The sequence below is a fragment of the Danio rerio genome, chromosome 14 (genome assembly GCF_049306965.1).
Source record: "Danio rerio strain Tuebingen ecotype United States chromosome 14, GRCz12tu, whole genome shotgun sequence".
In the NCBI taxonomy this organism is placed as follows: domain Eukaryota; kingdom Metazoa; phylum Chordata; class Actinopteri; order Cypriniformes; family Danionidae; genus Danio; species Danio rerio.
This window is the reverse complement of record NC_133189.1, coordinates 2,856,630-2,873,290: the sequence shown is the minus strand read 5'-3', so window position 1 is coordinate 2,873,290 and position 16,661 is coordinate 2,856,630. Positions and strand designations below refer to the sequence as shown.

Below are 16,661 nucleotides of genomic sequence, written 5' to 3'. Positions count from 1 at the left end.
ATGTTTATTACAAATGCCTTAAATGTGTAGTTCACAATACCTATAGTTTTGTTTTATCAGTTGCTTTGCATTATAGAACTTAATAGTTAATGTTTATGAGTTTCTTTAAGCAGATGCTTTTAAATGATGCTTTATGTTTTAATATGGAAATTATTCACCACTTTGCCTTTCCAGTAACATTTATCTTCATAGAAATTGTAAAGAAGAAGTTGTCCAACACTTATGCGCCTTTTTTTATGAAAACAATCATGTATCTTAATCCAATTGCACTATAAAATGTACAGAACAGCATCATAAGAGTTTTTTTCTGTACCATATAAGGTACAACTTTTACAAAGGAACATTATTTGCACCATCTTGTACCTTTTTTTCTGAGAGTGTACAATTACGAAAACTCAATCAGCATCTTACCAGAGTGCAAATACAAGCAGTAAGTGCAACAGTGATATATATAGTAAACATAAGCTACAATATATAGATAGAGGTAGTAGTATTATGGATAAAAAAGGATGATAACTATTAAAGTCATGCAAGCATGATCCGATATAAGATATAACAAAAAATGTACTAACTATAGACAGGTTACACAATTTAAATTAGACAATATGCACACTTTAGCAGAAAGGATATGGACTTGTTTTGCAGATGGACATGATTAGACCAATAATAGTACAAGATGTACGTTTACATGTAATAATGCAATGGGCATGTGTGCAAGGAAAGAAGTGCATGGGAAATTATTTCCCCCCTCTCTTGCGCTTAGTATTTCTGCAAATGTGCGGTGTTATTATTCACTAGGCCTCTTCATTGAACAGTGATTAATTTTGGGCTGGTTCTATTTTGAACGTGATGTTTTTGCATCGTGCACAAAGCGTCGCTGTTGTCTAGCAATATGCCAGACAGAACATATTGGTTGCCATAATGTAGCGTCACACTGTAGTACCGGGTGATCCTCTCCTTCGCTGTCTCTTTGTTCCCCTGCGTCTTTCATTGTCAGTGCGTTTTTGGAGTATACTGGACTAGTATTTTAAATGAGAATGGGACCGTTTATGGACGCGCAAAAATGGAGAAGGTACGTTTGGTTATTTCTGGTCACCTCTGCTGTGTTTAACTCAGCATTTGCTGTTACGCATTACTCTATTCCCGAGGAAATGGAGGTTGGATCGGTCGTTGCGAATTTAGCCACTGATCTCGGTTTGGATGTACAAAGTCTGACAAAACGCAGGATGCGCCTGGATGTGATCGCAAATAAAAAATATCTGGATATAAATAAAGAAACGGGGGAGCTGTTCATCGTCGAAAAGATAGACAGAGAATATCTCTGCCCGGCCAAAACAAGTTCATGTTTTCTAAAGCTTGATGCTACAATAGAAAATCCAATTAGGATGTTTAATATTGAATTAGAAATACTGGATATTAATGACAATTCACCCCATTTTCGACGAGACGTCATGCATTTAGACATTTCAGAGTCGACGCCAGCCGGAGAGCGTTTCTCTCTCAACAATGCAGTGGATTCAGATATTGGATCTAATTCAATCAAGACCTACTATCTTAGCGAAAGCGATCATTTTACTATCGAAATACAGTCAGGTCGAGATGGATCTAAACTTGCTGATTTAGTACTGAAAAAGGCATTAGATCGCGAAGAACAAGCGGTCCATAATCTGATACTCACTGCTGTAGATGGCGGAGTGCCTTCGCGCTCTGGGACTGCTAATATTATTGTCCAAGTGCTAGACACCAATGACAACGCCCCTCAATTCGACAAAGACAGTTATACTGTACACTTAAGTGAAAATGCTCCTATTGGGAGTCTTGTTGTGAAATTAAATGCAACAGATTTAGACGAAGGCCAAAATTCAGAAATTGTGTACACATTCAGTTTGTACACCTCAGAGAAGACGCAAGAGACATTCAATTTAAACTCAGAAACTGGAGAAATTCGAGTTAAAGAGATTATAAATTATGAAGATTTCAAAATCTATAATATGGAAGTAATAGCGACAGATAAAGCATCTAATAGTCTCACAGGGAAATGTAAACTAACCATTTTAATCACAGATATGAATGATAATCATCCTGAAATCTCCATCAGATCAGTCACAAGTCCAGTTAAAGAGGATGTTGCTGTAAACACAGTGATTGCAGTTGTTAGTGTGAGTGATAAAGACTCTGGAGAGAATGGACAGGTAGACATTCATATCTCTGCTGATTTACCTTTTGCGCTTAAAGAATCCTCTGATAATTATTATGAATTATTAGTTTCAGAGCCGTTAGACCGTGAAAAGCTTCCAGAATATGACATCACTATCACCGTGACTGACAGGGGCAACCCGCCGTTATCTGATAATGAAACTATCACTTTAGAGCTGCTGGACGTGAACGACAATGTTCCTCAGTTCCCACAGACTTTCTACACGATACCAGTAATGGAGAATAACGCGCCTGGAGCTTCACTGAGCTCTATAACTGCTGTAGACCCAGATCTCCATGAAAATCAGTATCTGGTTTATTTCATCATAGAGAAGGAAATAGCCAACACCTCCATGTCCATGCTGTTCTCCATTAACCCGGAGAACGGCAATCTTTACGCGCTAAAGACGTTTGATTATGAGATAGAGAAGGATTTTCTGTTCCACATCGAGGCCAGAGACTCTGGTGTTCCTCCGCTCAGCAGTAACGTGACCGTTCACATTATTATCATGGACCAGAACGACAACACACCGCTTATAGTGTCTCCGTGGCGCGCGCAGGGCTCCGAGGTGAAGGAAACCATCCCGAGATCCACCGATAAAGGAACTCTGATCGCCAAAGTCATCGCCATAGACTCTGATTCAGTGCACAACTCTCGCATCACCTACCAGTTTCTCCAGAACACCGACGCTACGTTATTCAGCTTGGATCAATACAACGGAGAGATCCGGACCATGAGGATGTTCAGCTACAGAGACTCGCGAGACCAGCGGCTGGTGGTGATCGCCAAGGACAACGGAGAGCCCGCGCTCTCTGCTACAGTCACCATCAAACTGTCCACGGTGGAGACCGCGCTTAAAACCTACACTGAGGTGCCTTTGGAGTATGACATCTTCTCGGATTTAAACCTGTATCTGGTGATCGGACTGGGCTCGGTGTCATTTCTTCTGCTCATCACTATATTGGTGACCATCGTGCTCAAGTGCCAGAAGGCGAAGCCCAGCAAAGCGGCTCCTCCGAGCAGGAACAGTGTGATCAGCGAGAGGAACTCCACCATCGCGGACTCCACTCTGGTCTCCAACGATGCCTACTGGTACAGTTTATTTCTAGCAGAGACGAGGAAAGGAAAGCTGGTGGTCAGACAGCCTGTGCCAAAGGGCGCGAGATACATCGTGTCCAGCATCCCGAGGAGCACAGGACTGACCGAGACCAGCGACTCTGCGGCTTCTACTCTACAGGTAAGGAATTAATATATGGCTTTTAATTTTAATGTATCATGAACAATACCAGGCTTTGCACAGCACGGTTTTAAAACTTAGAATCAACCTCAAAGTGTCCTTTTTTCCTGTCTATCTATCTATCTATCTATCTATCTATCTATCTATCTATCTATCTATCTATCTATCTATCTATCTATTTAGTGCGCTAGCTTTGGCAAAACAAGTTTATGAAGGAAAAATGAATTGTTAAGTGTTTTAAGTTCAATTTCTCTGTCCAATTTATTATATTTATTTTAATGTCAGTATTAATGGAAAATCTATAAGTTGTTTTTGTAATAGGCAGTCGTTTTATAATTTAAAGCAGATTTTATTTTAAATATTGCATATCTACCCATGCAGTTTTCCGTTTGTATTTTGCTACTAAACCTGCTGCGTGTATGTACCACGCTAACCAAAGCGCACAGCGTCGCTCTTCTCCATCAAACCGGCTCCTCTTCGTGTATCTCTCATTATAGCCGTGCTGGTGACGTGTTTGCTTTGTTGGCAGAAAGCTGTGTGCTCTGCTCTTTCATGAACACCGCAAAATGGTTTGTTCTGCTTCTTTATAACCAAACTATACAATTAGTAAACGCAGGATATTTATTTTTAGTGTCACCATTACTGGACTATAAATCGAAACAATGGAATCACGAATGAAAAGCGAGGCACTGAAAAGGTACGTGTCCGTCATCATTTTAATATCTGCTCTACATACAACATCTTCTGTTACTCATTATTCTATATCCGAAGAACTGGATGAGGGATCTATCGTGGCTAATTTGGCAACGGATCTGGGATTAGATGTTAAGACACTGAGTAAACGCAAAATTCGCCTTGACACACTTGCAAATAAAAGATATCTGGATATTAACAAAGAAACGGGAGAGCTGTTCATTGTGGAGCGAATCGACCGAGAGCTCATTTGCACCACTAAATCAGGAACAACTTGTGTACTTAAACTGGATGCTACAATCGAAAATCCCGTGCGAATGTTTAACATTGAGCTAGAAATCCTTGATATTAACGACAATGCTCCACATTTTCGAAGGGACACAATGCATTTGGACATTTCAGAGTCAACGCCTGTGGGTGAACGATTCTCTTTGAACAATGCGGTTGATCCTGATATTGGCGTTAATTCAATTAAGACTTACTACCTCAGTGAAAGCGATCATTTTTCAATAGAGATACAAACTGGAAGAGATGGATCAAAATTCACTGATTTGATACTGAAAAAGCCTTTAGATAGAGAGGAGCAAGCTTCACATAATCTGATTCTCACTGCTGTGGATGGAGGAGTCCCCGCGCGCTCCGGCACGGCCAGCATTATTGTGCGCGTTCTGGACACCAATGACAACGCCCCTCAATTCGATAAAGACAGTTATACTATAAATCTGACTGAAAACGCGCCTATTGGAAGCCTTGTAGTGAAACTAAACGCGACAGATAAAGACGAGGGAACAAATTCTGAAATATTTTATGCTTTTAGTTTATACACTTCAGAGAAAACGCAGCAGACTTTCAGCCTGAATCCTAATAATGGAGAAATCCGAGTGAAAGAGCTGATTAATTATGAGGATTTCAGGATCTATGATATGGAAATTATAGCAACAGATAAAGGAGCTAATAGTCTTACAGGAAAGTGTAAAGTAAAGATTTTAATCACAGATATGAATGATAATCATCCTGAAATCTCCATCAGATCATTCACAAGTCCAGTTAAAGAGGATGTGGCTGTAAACACAGTGATTGCAGTTGTTAGTGTGAGTGATAAAGACTCTGGAGAGAATGGACAGGTAGACATTCATATCTCTGCTGATTTACCTTTTGCGCTTAAAGAATCCTCTGATAATTATTATGAATTATTAGTTTCAGAGCCGTTAGACCGTGAAAAGCTTCCAGAATATGACATCACTATCACCGTGACTGACAGGGGCAACCCGCCGTTATCTGATAATGAAACTATCACTTTAGAGCTGCTGGACGTGAACGACAATGTTCCTCAGTTCCCACAGACTTTCTACACGATACCAGTAATGGAGAATAACGCGCCTGGAGCTTCACTGAGCTCTATAACTGCTGTAGACCCAGATCTCCATGAAAACCAGTATCTGGTTTATTTCATCATAGAGAAGGAAATAGCCAACACCTCCATGTCCATGCTGTTCTCCATTAACCCGGAGAACGGCAATCTTTACGCGCTAAAGACGTTTGATTATGAGATAGAGAAGGATTTTCTGTTCCACATCGAGGCCAGAGACTCTGGTGTTCCTCCGCTCAGCAGTAACGTGACCGTTCACATTATTATCATGGACCAGAACGACAACACACCGCTTATAGTGTCTCCGTGGCGCGCGCAGGGCTCCGAGGTGAAGGAAACCATCCCGAGATCCACCGATAAAGGAACTCTGATCGCCAAAGTCATCGCCATAGACTCTGATTCAGTGCACAACTCTCGCATCACCTACCAGTTTCTCCAGAACACCGACGCTACGTTATTCAGCTTGGATCAATACAACGGAGAGATCCGGACCATGAGGATGTTCAGTTACAGAGACTCGCGAGACCAGCGGCTGGTGGTGATCGCCAAGGACAACGGAGAGCCCGCGCTCTCTGCTACAGTCACCATCAAACTGTCCACGGTGGAGACCGCGCTTAAAACCTACACTGAGGTGCCTTTGGAGTATGACATCTTCTCGGATTTAAACCTGTATCTGGTGATCGGACTGGGCTCTGTGTCATTTCTTCTGCTCATCACTATATTGGTGACCATCGTGCTCAAGTGCCAGAAGGCGAAGCCCAGCAAAGCGGCTCCTCCGAGCAGGAACAGTGTGATCAGCGAGAGGAACTCCACCATCGCGGACTCCACTCTGGTCTCCAACGATGCCTACTGGTACAGTTTATTTCTAGCAGAGACGAGGAAAGGAAAGCTGGTGGTCAGACAGCCTGTGCCAAAGGGAGCGAGATACATCGTGTCCAGCATCCCGAGGAGCACAGGACTGACCGAGACCAGCGACTCTGCGGCTTCTACTCTACAGGTGAGATTCATATTTATATTTAAATCCTGTTTATTTTCATATTTTACAATTTATTGTGGCTTCTGAAGCACACAATCCAAGGTAAGAATATTTGAAAGGGGTAACTTTAGTTGTTTTTTATATAATGCTTTAATTTCAAAAGATTTACGCAATTTCTTTTTATTTCAATGTAAAAAAAAAAACGTATATATATTTAAGTTTTAATACATATTTGAAGTTCTCCACAGATTTTGAGGCACCTCACAGTATGTGCGCCAAGTGGCGCTGTAGTCTCACAAGTAAGCTTGTAGATTTCTCTGCGTGCGTAATTTCAGCGTCACTATCATAGTTGGCCATTCTGCAATGAGCACTGGTTTTGTGCGTCACTGTTTTTAATGCCAAATATTGCAGTTTACATCAAGGAAACTTTCATTTTTCAGATCTTCACTAACAGTTTTGTCTACATCTTAAATTTGGAGTATAATCATATGTTTTGCTGCTGCATGAACTGCTTTGTTCTTTCGTCGTAACCCTTTTATCAGACAATGGATTCTGATTTGAACGCCCTGTCATGGAGAAGGTACGTCTCGCTGCTTTTCCTTTTATCAGCGGTTTGCCGCTCGGCTCTGGCTGTTACGCACTATTCTGTTCCGGAGGAGATGGAAGTGGGGTCTGTAGTGGCTAATTTAGCTACTGATTTAGGGCTTGACGTACAGACCTTCATTAAAAGAAATGTGCGATTAGATGTTATTGCTAACAAAAAATACCTCGCAATAAACAAAGACAGAGGTGAGCTGTACATACAAGAGAAAATAGACCGTGAGCATCTTTGTCCTCTCAAAACAAGTACGACTTGCTTTTTAAAACTCGAAGTTATTGTAGAGAACCCTGTGAGAATATTTTATATTGAGCTGGAAATCACTGACATAAATGACAATAATCCTCAGTTTAGACGCGATACTATTAATTTAGATATCACCGAGTCAACATCAGCCGGTGAGCGATTCTCTGTCAGTAATGCGGTGGATTCTGATGTCGGCTCAAACTCTGTTAAAACGTATTATTTGAGCAAAAACGAGCACTTTGACATTGAAATTCAGTCTGGGAGGGACGGGTCCAAATTTGCAGATTTAATATTAAAAAAGGCGCTAGATCGGGAAACGCAGGCTGTTCATAATCTGATTCTGACAGCAGTGGATGGCGGAGTCCCTCCGCGTTCAGGCACGGCCAGCATCATGGTTCGTGTGTTGGATGCCAATGACAACGCCCCTAAATTTGACAAAGACAGCTACACCATCAATTTAACTGAAAACGCACCCATAGGCAGCCTGGTGGTTAAATTAAACGCTACAGATCTAGACGAGGGTTCTAATGCAGAGCTGGTGTATTCATTTAGTCTGTATACATCAGAGAAGACACAGAAAACGTTCAGTCTGAATCCTGACAGTGGTGAAATTAGAGTGAAAGAGATGGTTAATTATGAAGACTTTAGAATTTACGATATGGAAGTTATAGCATCTGATAAAGGCACACATCCATTATCAGGTCAATGCAAATTATCAGTGTTAATAACTGACATGAATGATAATCATCCTGAAATTTCGATTAAGTCATTTCAGAGCACAGTTAAAGAGGATGTGGCTGTAAACACAGTGATTGCAGTTGTTAGTGTGAGTGATAAAGACTCTGGAGAGAATGGACAGGTAGACATTCATATCTCTGCTGATTTACCTTTTGCGCTTAAAGAATCCTCTGATAATTATTATGAATTATTAGTTTCAGAGCCGTTAGACCGTGAAAAGCTTCCAGAATATGACATCACTATCACCGTGACTGACAGGGGCAACCCGCCGTTATCTGATAATGAAACTATCACTTTAGAGCTGCTGGACGTGAACGACAATGTTCCTCAGTTCCCACAGACTTTCTACACGATACCAGTAATGGAGAATAACGCGCCTGGAGCTTCACTGAGCTCTATAACTGCTGTAGACCCAGATCTCCATGAAAATCAGTATCTGGTTTATTTCATCATAGAGAAGGAAATAGCCAACACCTCCATGTCCATGCTGTTCTCCATTAACCCGGAGAACGGCAATCTTTACGCGCTAAAGACGTTTGATTATGAGATAGAGAAGGATTTTCTGTTCCACATCGAGGCCAGAGACTCTGGTGTTCCTCCGCTCAGCAGTAACGTGACCGTTCACATTATTATCATGGACCAGAACGACAACACACCGCTTATAGTGTCTCCGTGGCGCGCGCAGGGCTCCGAGGTGAAGGAAACCATCCCGAGATCCACCGATAAAGGAACTCTGATCGCCAAAGTCATCGCCATAGACTCTGATTCAGTGCACAACTCTCGCATCACCTACCAGTTTCTCCAGAACACCGACGCTACGTTATTCAGCTTGGATCAATACAACGGAGAGATACGGACCATGAGGATGTTCAGCTACAGAGACTCGCGAGACCAGCGGCTGGTGGTGATCGCCAAGGACAACGGAGAGCCCGCGCTCTCTGCTACAGTCACCATCAAACTGTCCACTGTGGAGACCGCGCTTAAAACCTACACTGAGGTGCCTTTGGAGTATGACATCTTCTCGGATTTAAACCTGTATCTGGTGATCGGACTGGGCTCTGTGTCATTTCTTCTGCTCATCACTATATTGGTGACCATCGTGCTCAAGTGCCAGAAGGCGAAGCCCAGCAAAGCGGCTCCTCCGAGCAGGAACAGTGTGATCAGCGAGAGGAACTCCACCATCGCGGACTCCACTCTGGTCTCCAACGATGCCTACTGGTACAGTTTATTTCTAGCAGAGACGAGGAAAGGAAAGCTGGTGGTCAGACAGCCTGTGCCAAAGGGCGCGAGATACATCGTGTCCAGCATCCCGAGGAGCACAGGACTGACCGAGACCAGCGACTCTGCGGCTTCTACTTTACAGGTAAGAAACTCAGTTTCAATCATCAGAGAGAGATTTGCATATCGTGTCATGCTAAACTTATATCAATATAGTGATGAAAAGGTTTGTGAATGCGCTCTGGAGTGCCATACTCGTTTTTTACAGGTTATAAAAATATAAAAGGATTTTTCCCCACAAACATAACATTCATTGTTTTTAAATTATGATTTCACAACCATTTTTTGTTCTTAATGTTGTATTTTGTGTATTACTTTTGCATATTTTCTCGTGCATTTATTAAAAAGGAAAAATGCGCCCCTAAAATACAAATGACAAGGAAAACTGAACAATATTTAAGTTTATGCTGAACCAGAATGTTTTCTTTTTGTGTATGTTCAGATCTAACTCACTGAGCGTCGCTGTTCTCTAAGAAAACGCCTTGACTCTTTTAACCAAAATCGCCATGACAGATTTCACAGGAGGAAAGCGCACAAAGGAGCGCGCTGTGACAAGAGCTTCACCGTGTGAAATATTTGTTTCCTGATCATTTCATAATCGATAGGAGTACAATTATACTAAACGTTGCAGAATGGAGGGATGTACAAAATCAGTGCTTTGGAGGTATGTAATGGTCCTTCTGTTTTTCTCCGCTATTTTGGACACCGCGTCCTCTGTTACGCATTATTCCATCCCAGAAGAAATGGAGGAAGGCTCTGTTGTGGCTAATTTAGCGTCTGATTTGGGACTGGATGTGACAACACTCAACAATCGACAAATGCGTCTCGATATTAGATCTAACAAAAAGTATTTGAATGTTAACAAAGAGACAGGAGAGCTCTATATATTGGAAAAGATGGACAGAGAATACCTTTGTTCATCAAAAACGACAAATTGTTTTATCAAAATGGAGGTGACGATGGAGAATCCTGTGCGGATGTTTAACATTGAAATTGAAATAGTGGATATAAACGATAATGCTCCTCAGTTTTGGAGAGATACGATACGTCTGGATATATCAGAATCTACAGCAGCCGGAGAGAGATTTTCCCTCAGTAATGCGGTTGATCCTGATATTGGTTCAAATTCAATAAAAACATATTATTTGAGCGAAAATGAACACTTTAACATAGAGGTACAAACAGGCAGGGACGGGTCAAAGTTTGCTGATTTGATTCTAAAAAAGCCTTTAGACAGAGAGGAACGAGCTTCTTACAATCTGATTCTCACTGCTGTGGATGGAGGAGTCCCCGCGCGCTCGGGCACGGCCAGCATTATTGTGCGCGTTCTGGACACCAATGACAACGCCCCTCAATTCGATAAAGACAGTTATACTATAAATCTGACTGAAAACGCGCCTATTGGAAGCCTTGTAGTGAAACTAAACGCCTCAGATAAAGACGAGGGCTCAAACTCAGATTTACTTTACTCTTATAGTTTATACACTTCAGAGAAAACGCAGCAGACTTTCAGTCTGAATCCTAATAATGGAGAAATCAGAGTGAAAGAGCTGATTAATTATGAGGATTTCAGGATCTATGATATGGAAATTATAGCAACAGATAAAGGAGCTAATAGTCTTACAGGAAAGTGTAAAGTAAAGATTTTAATCACAGATATGAATGATAATCATCCTGAAATCTCCATCAGATCAGTCACAAGTCCAGTTAAAGAGGATGTGGCTGTAAACACAGTGATTGCAGTTGTTAGTGTGAGTGATAAAGACTCTGGAGAGAATGGACAGGTAGACATTCATATCTCTGCTGATTTACCTTTTGCGCTTAAAGAATCCTCTGATAATTATTATGAATTATTAGTTTCAGAGCCGTTAGACCGTGAAAAGCTTCCAGAATATGACATCACTATCACCGTGACTGACAGGGGCAACCCGCCGTTATCTGATAATGAAACTATCACTTTAGAGCTGCTGGACGTGAACGACAATGTTCCTCAGTTCCCACAGACTTTCTACACGATACCAGTAATGGAGAATAACGCGCCCGGAGCTTCACTGAGCTCTATAACTGCTGTAGACCCAGATCTCCATGAAAATCAGTATCTGGTTTATTTCATCATAGAGAAGGAAATAGCCAACACCTCCATGTCCATGCTGTTCTCCATTAACCCGGAGAACGGCAATCTTTACGCGCTAAAGACGTTTGATTATGAGATAGAGAAGGATTTTCTGTTCCACATCGAGGCCAGAGACTCTGGTGTTCCTCCGCTCAGCAGTAACGTGACCGTTCACATTATTATCATGGACCAAAACGACAACACACCGCTTATAGTGTCTCCGTGGCGCGCGCAGGGCTCCGAGGTGAAGGAAACCATCCCGAGATCCACCGATAAAGGAACTCTGATCGCCAAAGTCATCGCCATAGACTCTGATTCAGTGCACAACTCTCGCATCACCTACCAGTTTCTCCAGAACACCGACGCTACGTTATTCAGCTTGGATCAATACAACGGAGAGATCCGGACCATGAGGATGTTCAGCTACAGAGACTCGCGAGACCAGCGGCTGGTGGTGATCGCCAAGGACAACGGAGAGCCCGCGCTCTCTGCTACAGTCACCATCAAACTGTCCACGGTGGAGACCGCGCTTAAAACCTACACTGAGGTGCCTTTGGAGTATGACATCTTCTCGGATTTAAACCTGTATCTGGTGATCGGACTGGGCTCTGTGTCATTTCTTCTGCTCATCACTATATTGGTGACCATCGTGCTCAAGTGCCAGAAGGCGAAGCCCAGCAAAGCGGCTCCTCCGAGCAGGAACAGTGTGATCAGCGAGAGGAACTCCACCATCGCGGACTCCACTCTGGTCTCCAACGATGCCTACTGGTACAGTTTATTTCTAGCAGAGACGAGGAAAGGAAAGCTGGTGGTCAGACAGCCTGTGCCAAAGGGCGCGAGATACATCGTGTCCAGCATCCCGAGGAGCACAGGACTGACCGAGACCAGCGACTCTGCTGCTTCTACTCTACAGGTGAGAAACTCAGTTTCAATCATCAGAGAGAGATTTGCATAAAACTGCAAGCAAATTTTCCTTTCAGACTTTGATGCAAGAGTTTGTGAATGCGCTCTGGTTTGGTGTACTCAGTGTTTTACAGGGTCATAAAAATACTTTTTTTTTTTTTGAGTATTTTAATTTTGTCCTCATCTAATTATAATTTTTAAATGTTTTTGTTCATTGAATTAGTTATTTTAGGCGCACTATTAAATCTTGTTAAATGGTGCTTCTTCTACTTTAAAGTTTAGGAAAAACAAGTCAATAATTATGTGCCATTTCAGGCATAATTCCCTTCCAGGTTGTAAGACATAAGGTGGCGCATGCGCTTTGGAAAACCGTATGGCCTGGGTTTGCTTTTAGACGCGTTCCTGTCTCAACTTAACTGATCCTCGAACATAATTCTTGTCCAACAAATATCAAATTCTAATTCTTACCTCTAAATATAATCCTCACTTTTAGTTATTCATAATAAATCAGAGGAAATGATAGATAAATAACAACGAGGGAGCACCTCACCGTCACTGTAAGCCTAAACTTGACACAAACTTTTCCCTCAAAATTGACTAGATGATTGCAGTGTTGATCCAGAATTAAGTAAACATCTTAGTAAAGTTGGGCTCTGCCTGCTGGCGCGCCCTCCAAGTACTACCCAAACATGTTTTCTAAATGTTCTATTACTTTACAACATGTTTCTTTCACATTGCATTTTGAGCCACGTTTACGCACCTTTTCTTGGTTGTCTAATACCACAAAAAAGCCTCCAAGTAGTAAAATAACGTGTTAAACTATTAATATTTGTTGCAAGCAATGCTGTTCTCTTCTCAACTTTGTATGTTCAGATCTAATTCACTGAGCGTCGCTGTTCTCTAAGAAAACGCCTTGACTCTTTTTAACCACAGTCGCCATGACAGATTTCACAGGGGAAAAGCGCACAAAGGAGCGCGCTGTGACAAGAGCTTCACTGTCTGACTTGCTCGTTTGTTGATCATTACACTATCGCGTGGAATACAAATATCTCAAACTTTGCAGAATGGAGGGATGTACAAAATCAGCGCTTTGGAGGTATGTAATGGTCCTTCTGTTTTTCTCCGCTATTTTGGACACCGCGTCTTCTGTTACGCATTATTCCATCCCAGAAGAAATGGAGGAAGGCTCTGTTGTGGCTAATTTAGCGTCTGATTTGGGACTGGATGTGGCAACACTCAGCAGACGAAAAATGCGACTAGACATTATATCAAACAAAAAATATTTGGATGTCAACAAAGAGACAGGAGAGCTCTATATATTAGAAAAGATGGACAGAGAATATCTTTGTTTGTCTAAAACGGCGACGACATGTTTTATCAAAATGGAAGTGATATTGGAAAACCCTGTGCGCATATTTAACATTGAAATAGAAATAGTGGATATAAACGATAATGCTCCTCAGTTTCGGAGAGACACGATACACTTGGATATATCAGAATCTACAGCAGCCGGAGAGAGATTTTCCCTCAGCAATGCGGTGGATCCTGATATTGGTTCAAATTCAATTAAAACGTATTATTTGAGTGAGAGTGACCATTTTGACATAGAGATGCAAACAGGCAGGGATGGGTCAAAATTTGCTGATTTGATACTGAAAAAGCCTTTAGACAGAGAAGAACAAGCTTCACATAATCTGATTCTCACTGCTGTGGATGGAGGAGTCCCCGCGCGCTCTGGCACGGCCAGCATTATTGTGCGCGTTCTGGACACCAATGACAACGCCCCTCAATTCGATAAAGACAGTTATACTATAAATCTGACTGAAAACGCGCCTATTGGAAGCCTTGTAGTGAAACTAAACGCCTCAGATAAAGACGAGGGCTCAAATTCAGATTTACTTTACTCTTATAGTTTATACACTTCAGAGAAAACGCAGCAGACTTTCAGTCTGAATCCTAACAATGGAGAAATCCGAGTGAAAGAGCTGATTAATTATGAGGATTTCAGGATCTATGATATGGAAATTATAGCAACAGATAAAGGAGCTAATAGTCTGACAGGAAAGTGTAAAGTAAAGATTTTAATCACAGATATGAATGATAATCATCCTGAAATCTCCATCAGATCAGTCACAAGTCCAGTTAAAGAGGATGTGGCTGTAAACACAGTGATTGCAGTTGTTAGTGTGAGTGATAAAGACTCTGGAGAGAATGGACAGGTAGACATTCATATCTCTGCTGATTTACCTTTTGCGCTTAAAAAATCCTCTGATAATTATTATGAATTATTAGTTTCAGAGCCGTTAGACCGTGAAAAGCTTCCAGAATATGACATCACTATCACCGTGACTGACAGGGGCAACCCGCCGTTATCTGATAATGAAACTATCACTTTAGAGCTGCTGGACGTGAACGACAATGTTCCTCAGTTCCCACAGACTTTCTACACGATACCAGTAATGGAGAATAACGCGCCTGGAGCTTCACTGAGCTCTATAACTGCTGTAGACCCAGATCTCCATGAAAACCAGTATCTGGTTTATTTCATCATAGAGAAGGAAATAGCCAACACCTCCATGTCCATGCTGTTCTCCATTAACCCGGAGAACGGCAATCTTTACGCGCTAAAGACGTTTGATTATGAGATAGAGAAGGATTTTCTGTTCCACATCGAGGCCAGAGACTCTGGTGTTCCTCCGCTCAGCAGCAACGTGACCGTTCACATTATTATCATGGACCAGAACGACAACACACCGCTTATAGTGTCTCCGTGGCGCGCGCAGGGCTCCGAGGTGAAGGAAACCATCCCGAGATCCACCGATAAAGGAACTCTGATCGCCAAAGTCATCGCCATAGACTCTGATTCAGTGCACAACTCTCGCATCACCTACCAGTTTCTCCAGAACACCGACGCTACGTTATTCAGCTTGGATCAATACAACGGAGAGATCCGGACCATGAGGATGTTCAGTTACAGAGACTCGCGAGACCAGCGGCTGGTGGTGATCGCCAAGGACAACGGAGAGCCCGCGCTCTCTGCTACAGTCACCATCAAACTGTCCACGGTGGAGACCGCGCTTAAAACCTACACTGAGGTGCCTTTGGAGTATGACATCTTCTCGGATTTAAACCTGTATCTGGTGATCGGACTGGGCTCTGTGTCATTTCTTCTGCTCATCACTATATTGGTGACCATCGTGCTCAAGTGCCAGAAGGCGAAGCCCAGCAAAGCGGCTCCCCCGAGCAGGAACAGTGTGATCAGCGAGAGGAACTCCACCATCGCGGACTCCACTCTGGTCTCCAACGATGCCTACTGGTACAGTTTATTTCTAGCAGAGACGAGGAAAGGAAAGCTGGTGGTCAGACAGCCTGTGCCAAAGGGGGCGAGATACATCGTGTCCAGCATCCCGAGGAGCACAGGACTGACCGAGACCAGCGACTCTGCGGCTTCTACTCTACAGGTAAGAAACTCAGTTTCAATCATCAGAGAGAGATTTGCATAAAGTGTCAAGTTTCATTTCTATTCAGATTGTGATTAAAGAAGTTTGTGAGTGTGCTCTGGTAGAGCATGCTCGTTTTTGTACAGGTTAAGAAAATATGAAATCCTTTTTTCCCACACATAATTTGTATTTATAATATAAATTCTTATATAAATCGCAGATTCTATTACAAATAAACCTTGACTCACTATAATAGAAATCTCCTAATGGGTCATGTCTGGATTTTTTATTATGAAAGTGATCCAAAAGGAAACATTAAAAGCAAAATTATAATATGATTAGTGCGTAAAAGTATGGTTCTGACTGCAATGGCCATTCCAGTCCGTGAATAACCTGATCCGTAATGAAAAAAGGTGGATGAACTAAACACTAGCATGGAGTAGAGAAACTGAAGGAGTTTGTTTATGGGAAAATGCCATAGATCCAGCTTTTATTCCGGCCTAATCAGTCTTTATTTTAGATTCAGACCTGTTATATATTGATTAGTGTAGATTGGAAAAAGCATCGAGTAAAATAATTTCAATAGCTCTTACTAAAATACATTAGCTTAAAAAAAACATAACAATACCTCTCCATGTTGTTTTATTTCAGTGACATGCTACTTTATTTTATATCCATGAATGAATGAATGAATGAATGAATGAAAGCTCAAAAAGAAAATAGTGTTGTATTTTACCGTTGCCTTTGCTCTTATTTACCAAGAGTGCCAACAATTTTGACCATGGCTGTATATTTCGCGTAATTTTTCTAAATACACGCAACGTGTCGCTGTGCACCAACAAAACGGACGATATTTCATTTATTTATTTATTT

The 16,661-nt window shown here is 41.9% G+C and overlaps 3 protein-coding genes across 3 annotated transcripts; all 3 read left to right on the top strand.

The window, feature by feature from the left end:
* Window positions 1-947: 947 nt before the first annotated feature.
* Window positions 948-6,600, top strand: LOC137487555 (uncharacterized). The gene is made up of 2 exons (XM_073922589.1): window positions 948-3,443; window positions 4,088-6,600. Exons 1-2 carry the CDS (start codon window positions 1,032-1,034, stop codon window positions 6,557-6,559), a joined length of 4,884 nt encoding a protein of 1,627 aa, XP_073778690.1. The 5' UTR covers window positions 948-1,031; the 3' UTR covers window positions 6,560-6,600.
* A 417-nt stretch (window positions 6,601-7,017) lies between these two features.
* Window positions 7,018-9,807, top strand: LOC103908739 (protocadherin alpha-C2). Its single transcript, XM_068213421.2, has 2 exons — window positions 7,018-9,417; window positions 9,775-9,807. Exons 1-2 carry the CDS (start codon window positions 7,018-7,020, stop codon window positions 9,778-9,780), a joined length of 2,406 nt encoding a protein of 801 aa, XP_068069522.2. The 3' UTR covers window positions 9,781-9,807.
* Window positions 9,808-9,850: 43 nt separating this feature from the next.
* On the top strand, window positions 9,851-16,498 carry LOC141375058 (protocadherin alpha-C2-like). Its single transcript, XM_073922454.1, has 2 exons — window positions 9,851-12,358; window positions 15,810-16,498. Exons 1-2 carry the CDS (start codon window positions 9,965-9,967, stop codon window positions 15,849-15,851), a joined length of 2,436 nt encoding a protein of 811 aa, XP_073778555.1. The 5' UTR covers window positions 9,851-9,964; the 3' UTR covers window positions 15,852-16,498.
* Window positions 16,499-16,661: the final 163 nt, after the last annotated feature.

Bases quoted from the DNA above. Each gene is read 5' to 3' on its own strand.
- LOC137487555 (XM_073922589.1), top strand. From the start codon at position 1,032: ATGAGAATGGGACCGTTTATGGACGCGCAAAAATGGAGAAGGTACGTT. The intron at 3,444-4,087 runs TAATATATGGCT...ACTGGACTATAA, and splicing joins CTACTCTACAGGTAAGGAAT to ATCGAAACAATGGAATCACG.
- LOC103908739 (XM_068213421.2), top strand. From the start codon at position 7,018: ATGGATTCTGATTTGAACGCCCTGTCATGGAGAAGGTACGTCTCGCTG.
- LOC141375058 (XM_073922454.1), top strand. From the start codon at position 9,965: ATGGAGGGATGTACAAAATCAGTGCTTTGGAGGTATGTAATGGTCCTT. The intron at 12,359-15,809 runs GTGAGAAACTCA...TCTACTCTACAG, and splicing joins CTGCTGCTTCTACTCTACAG to GTAAGAAACTCAGTTTCAAT.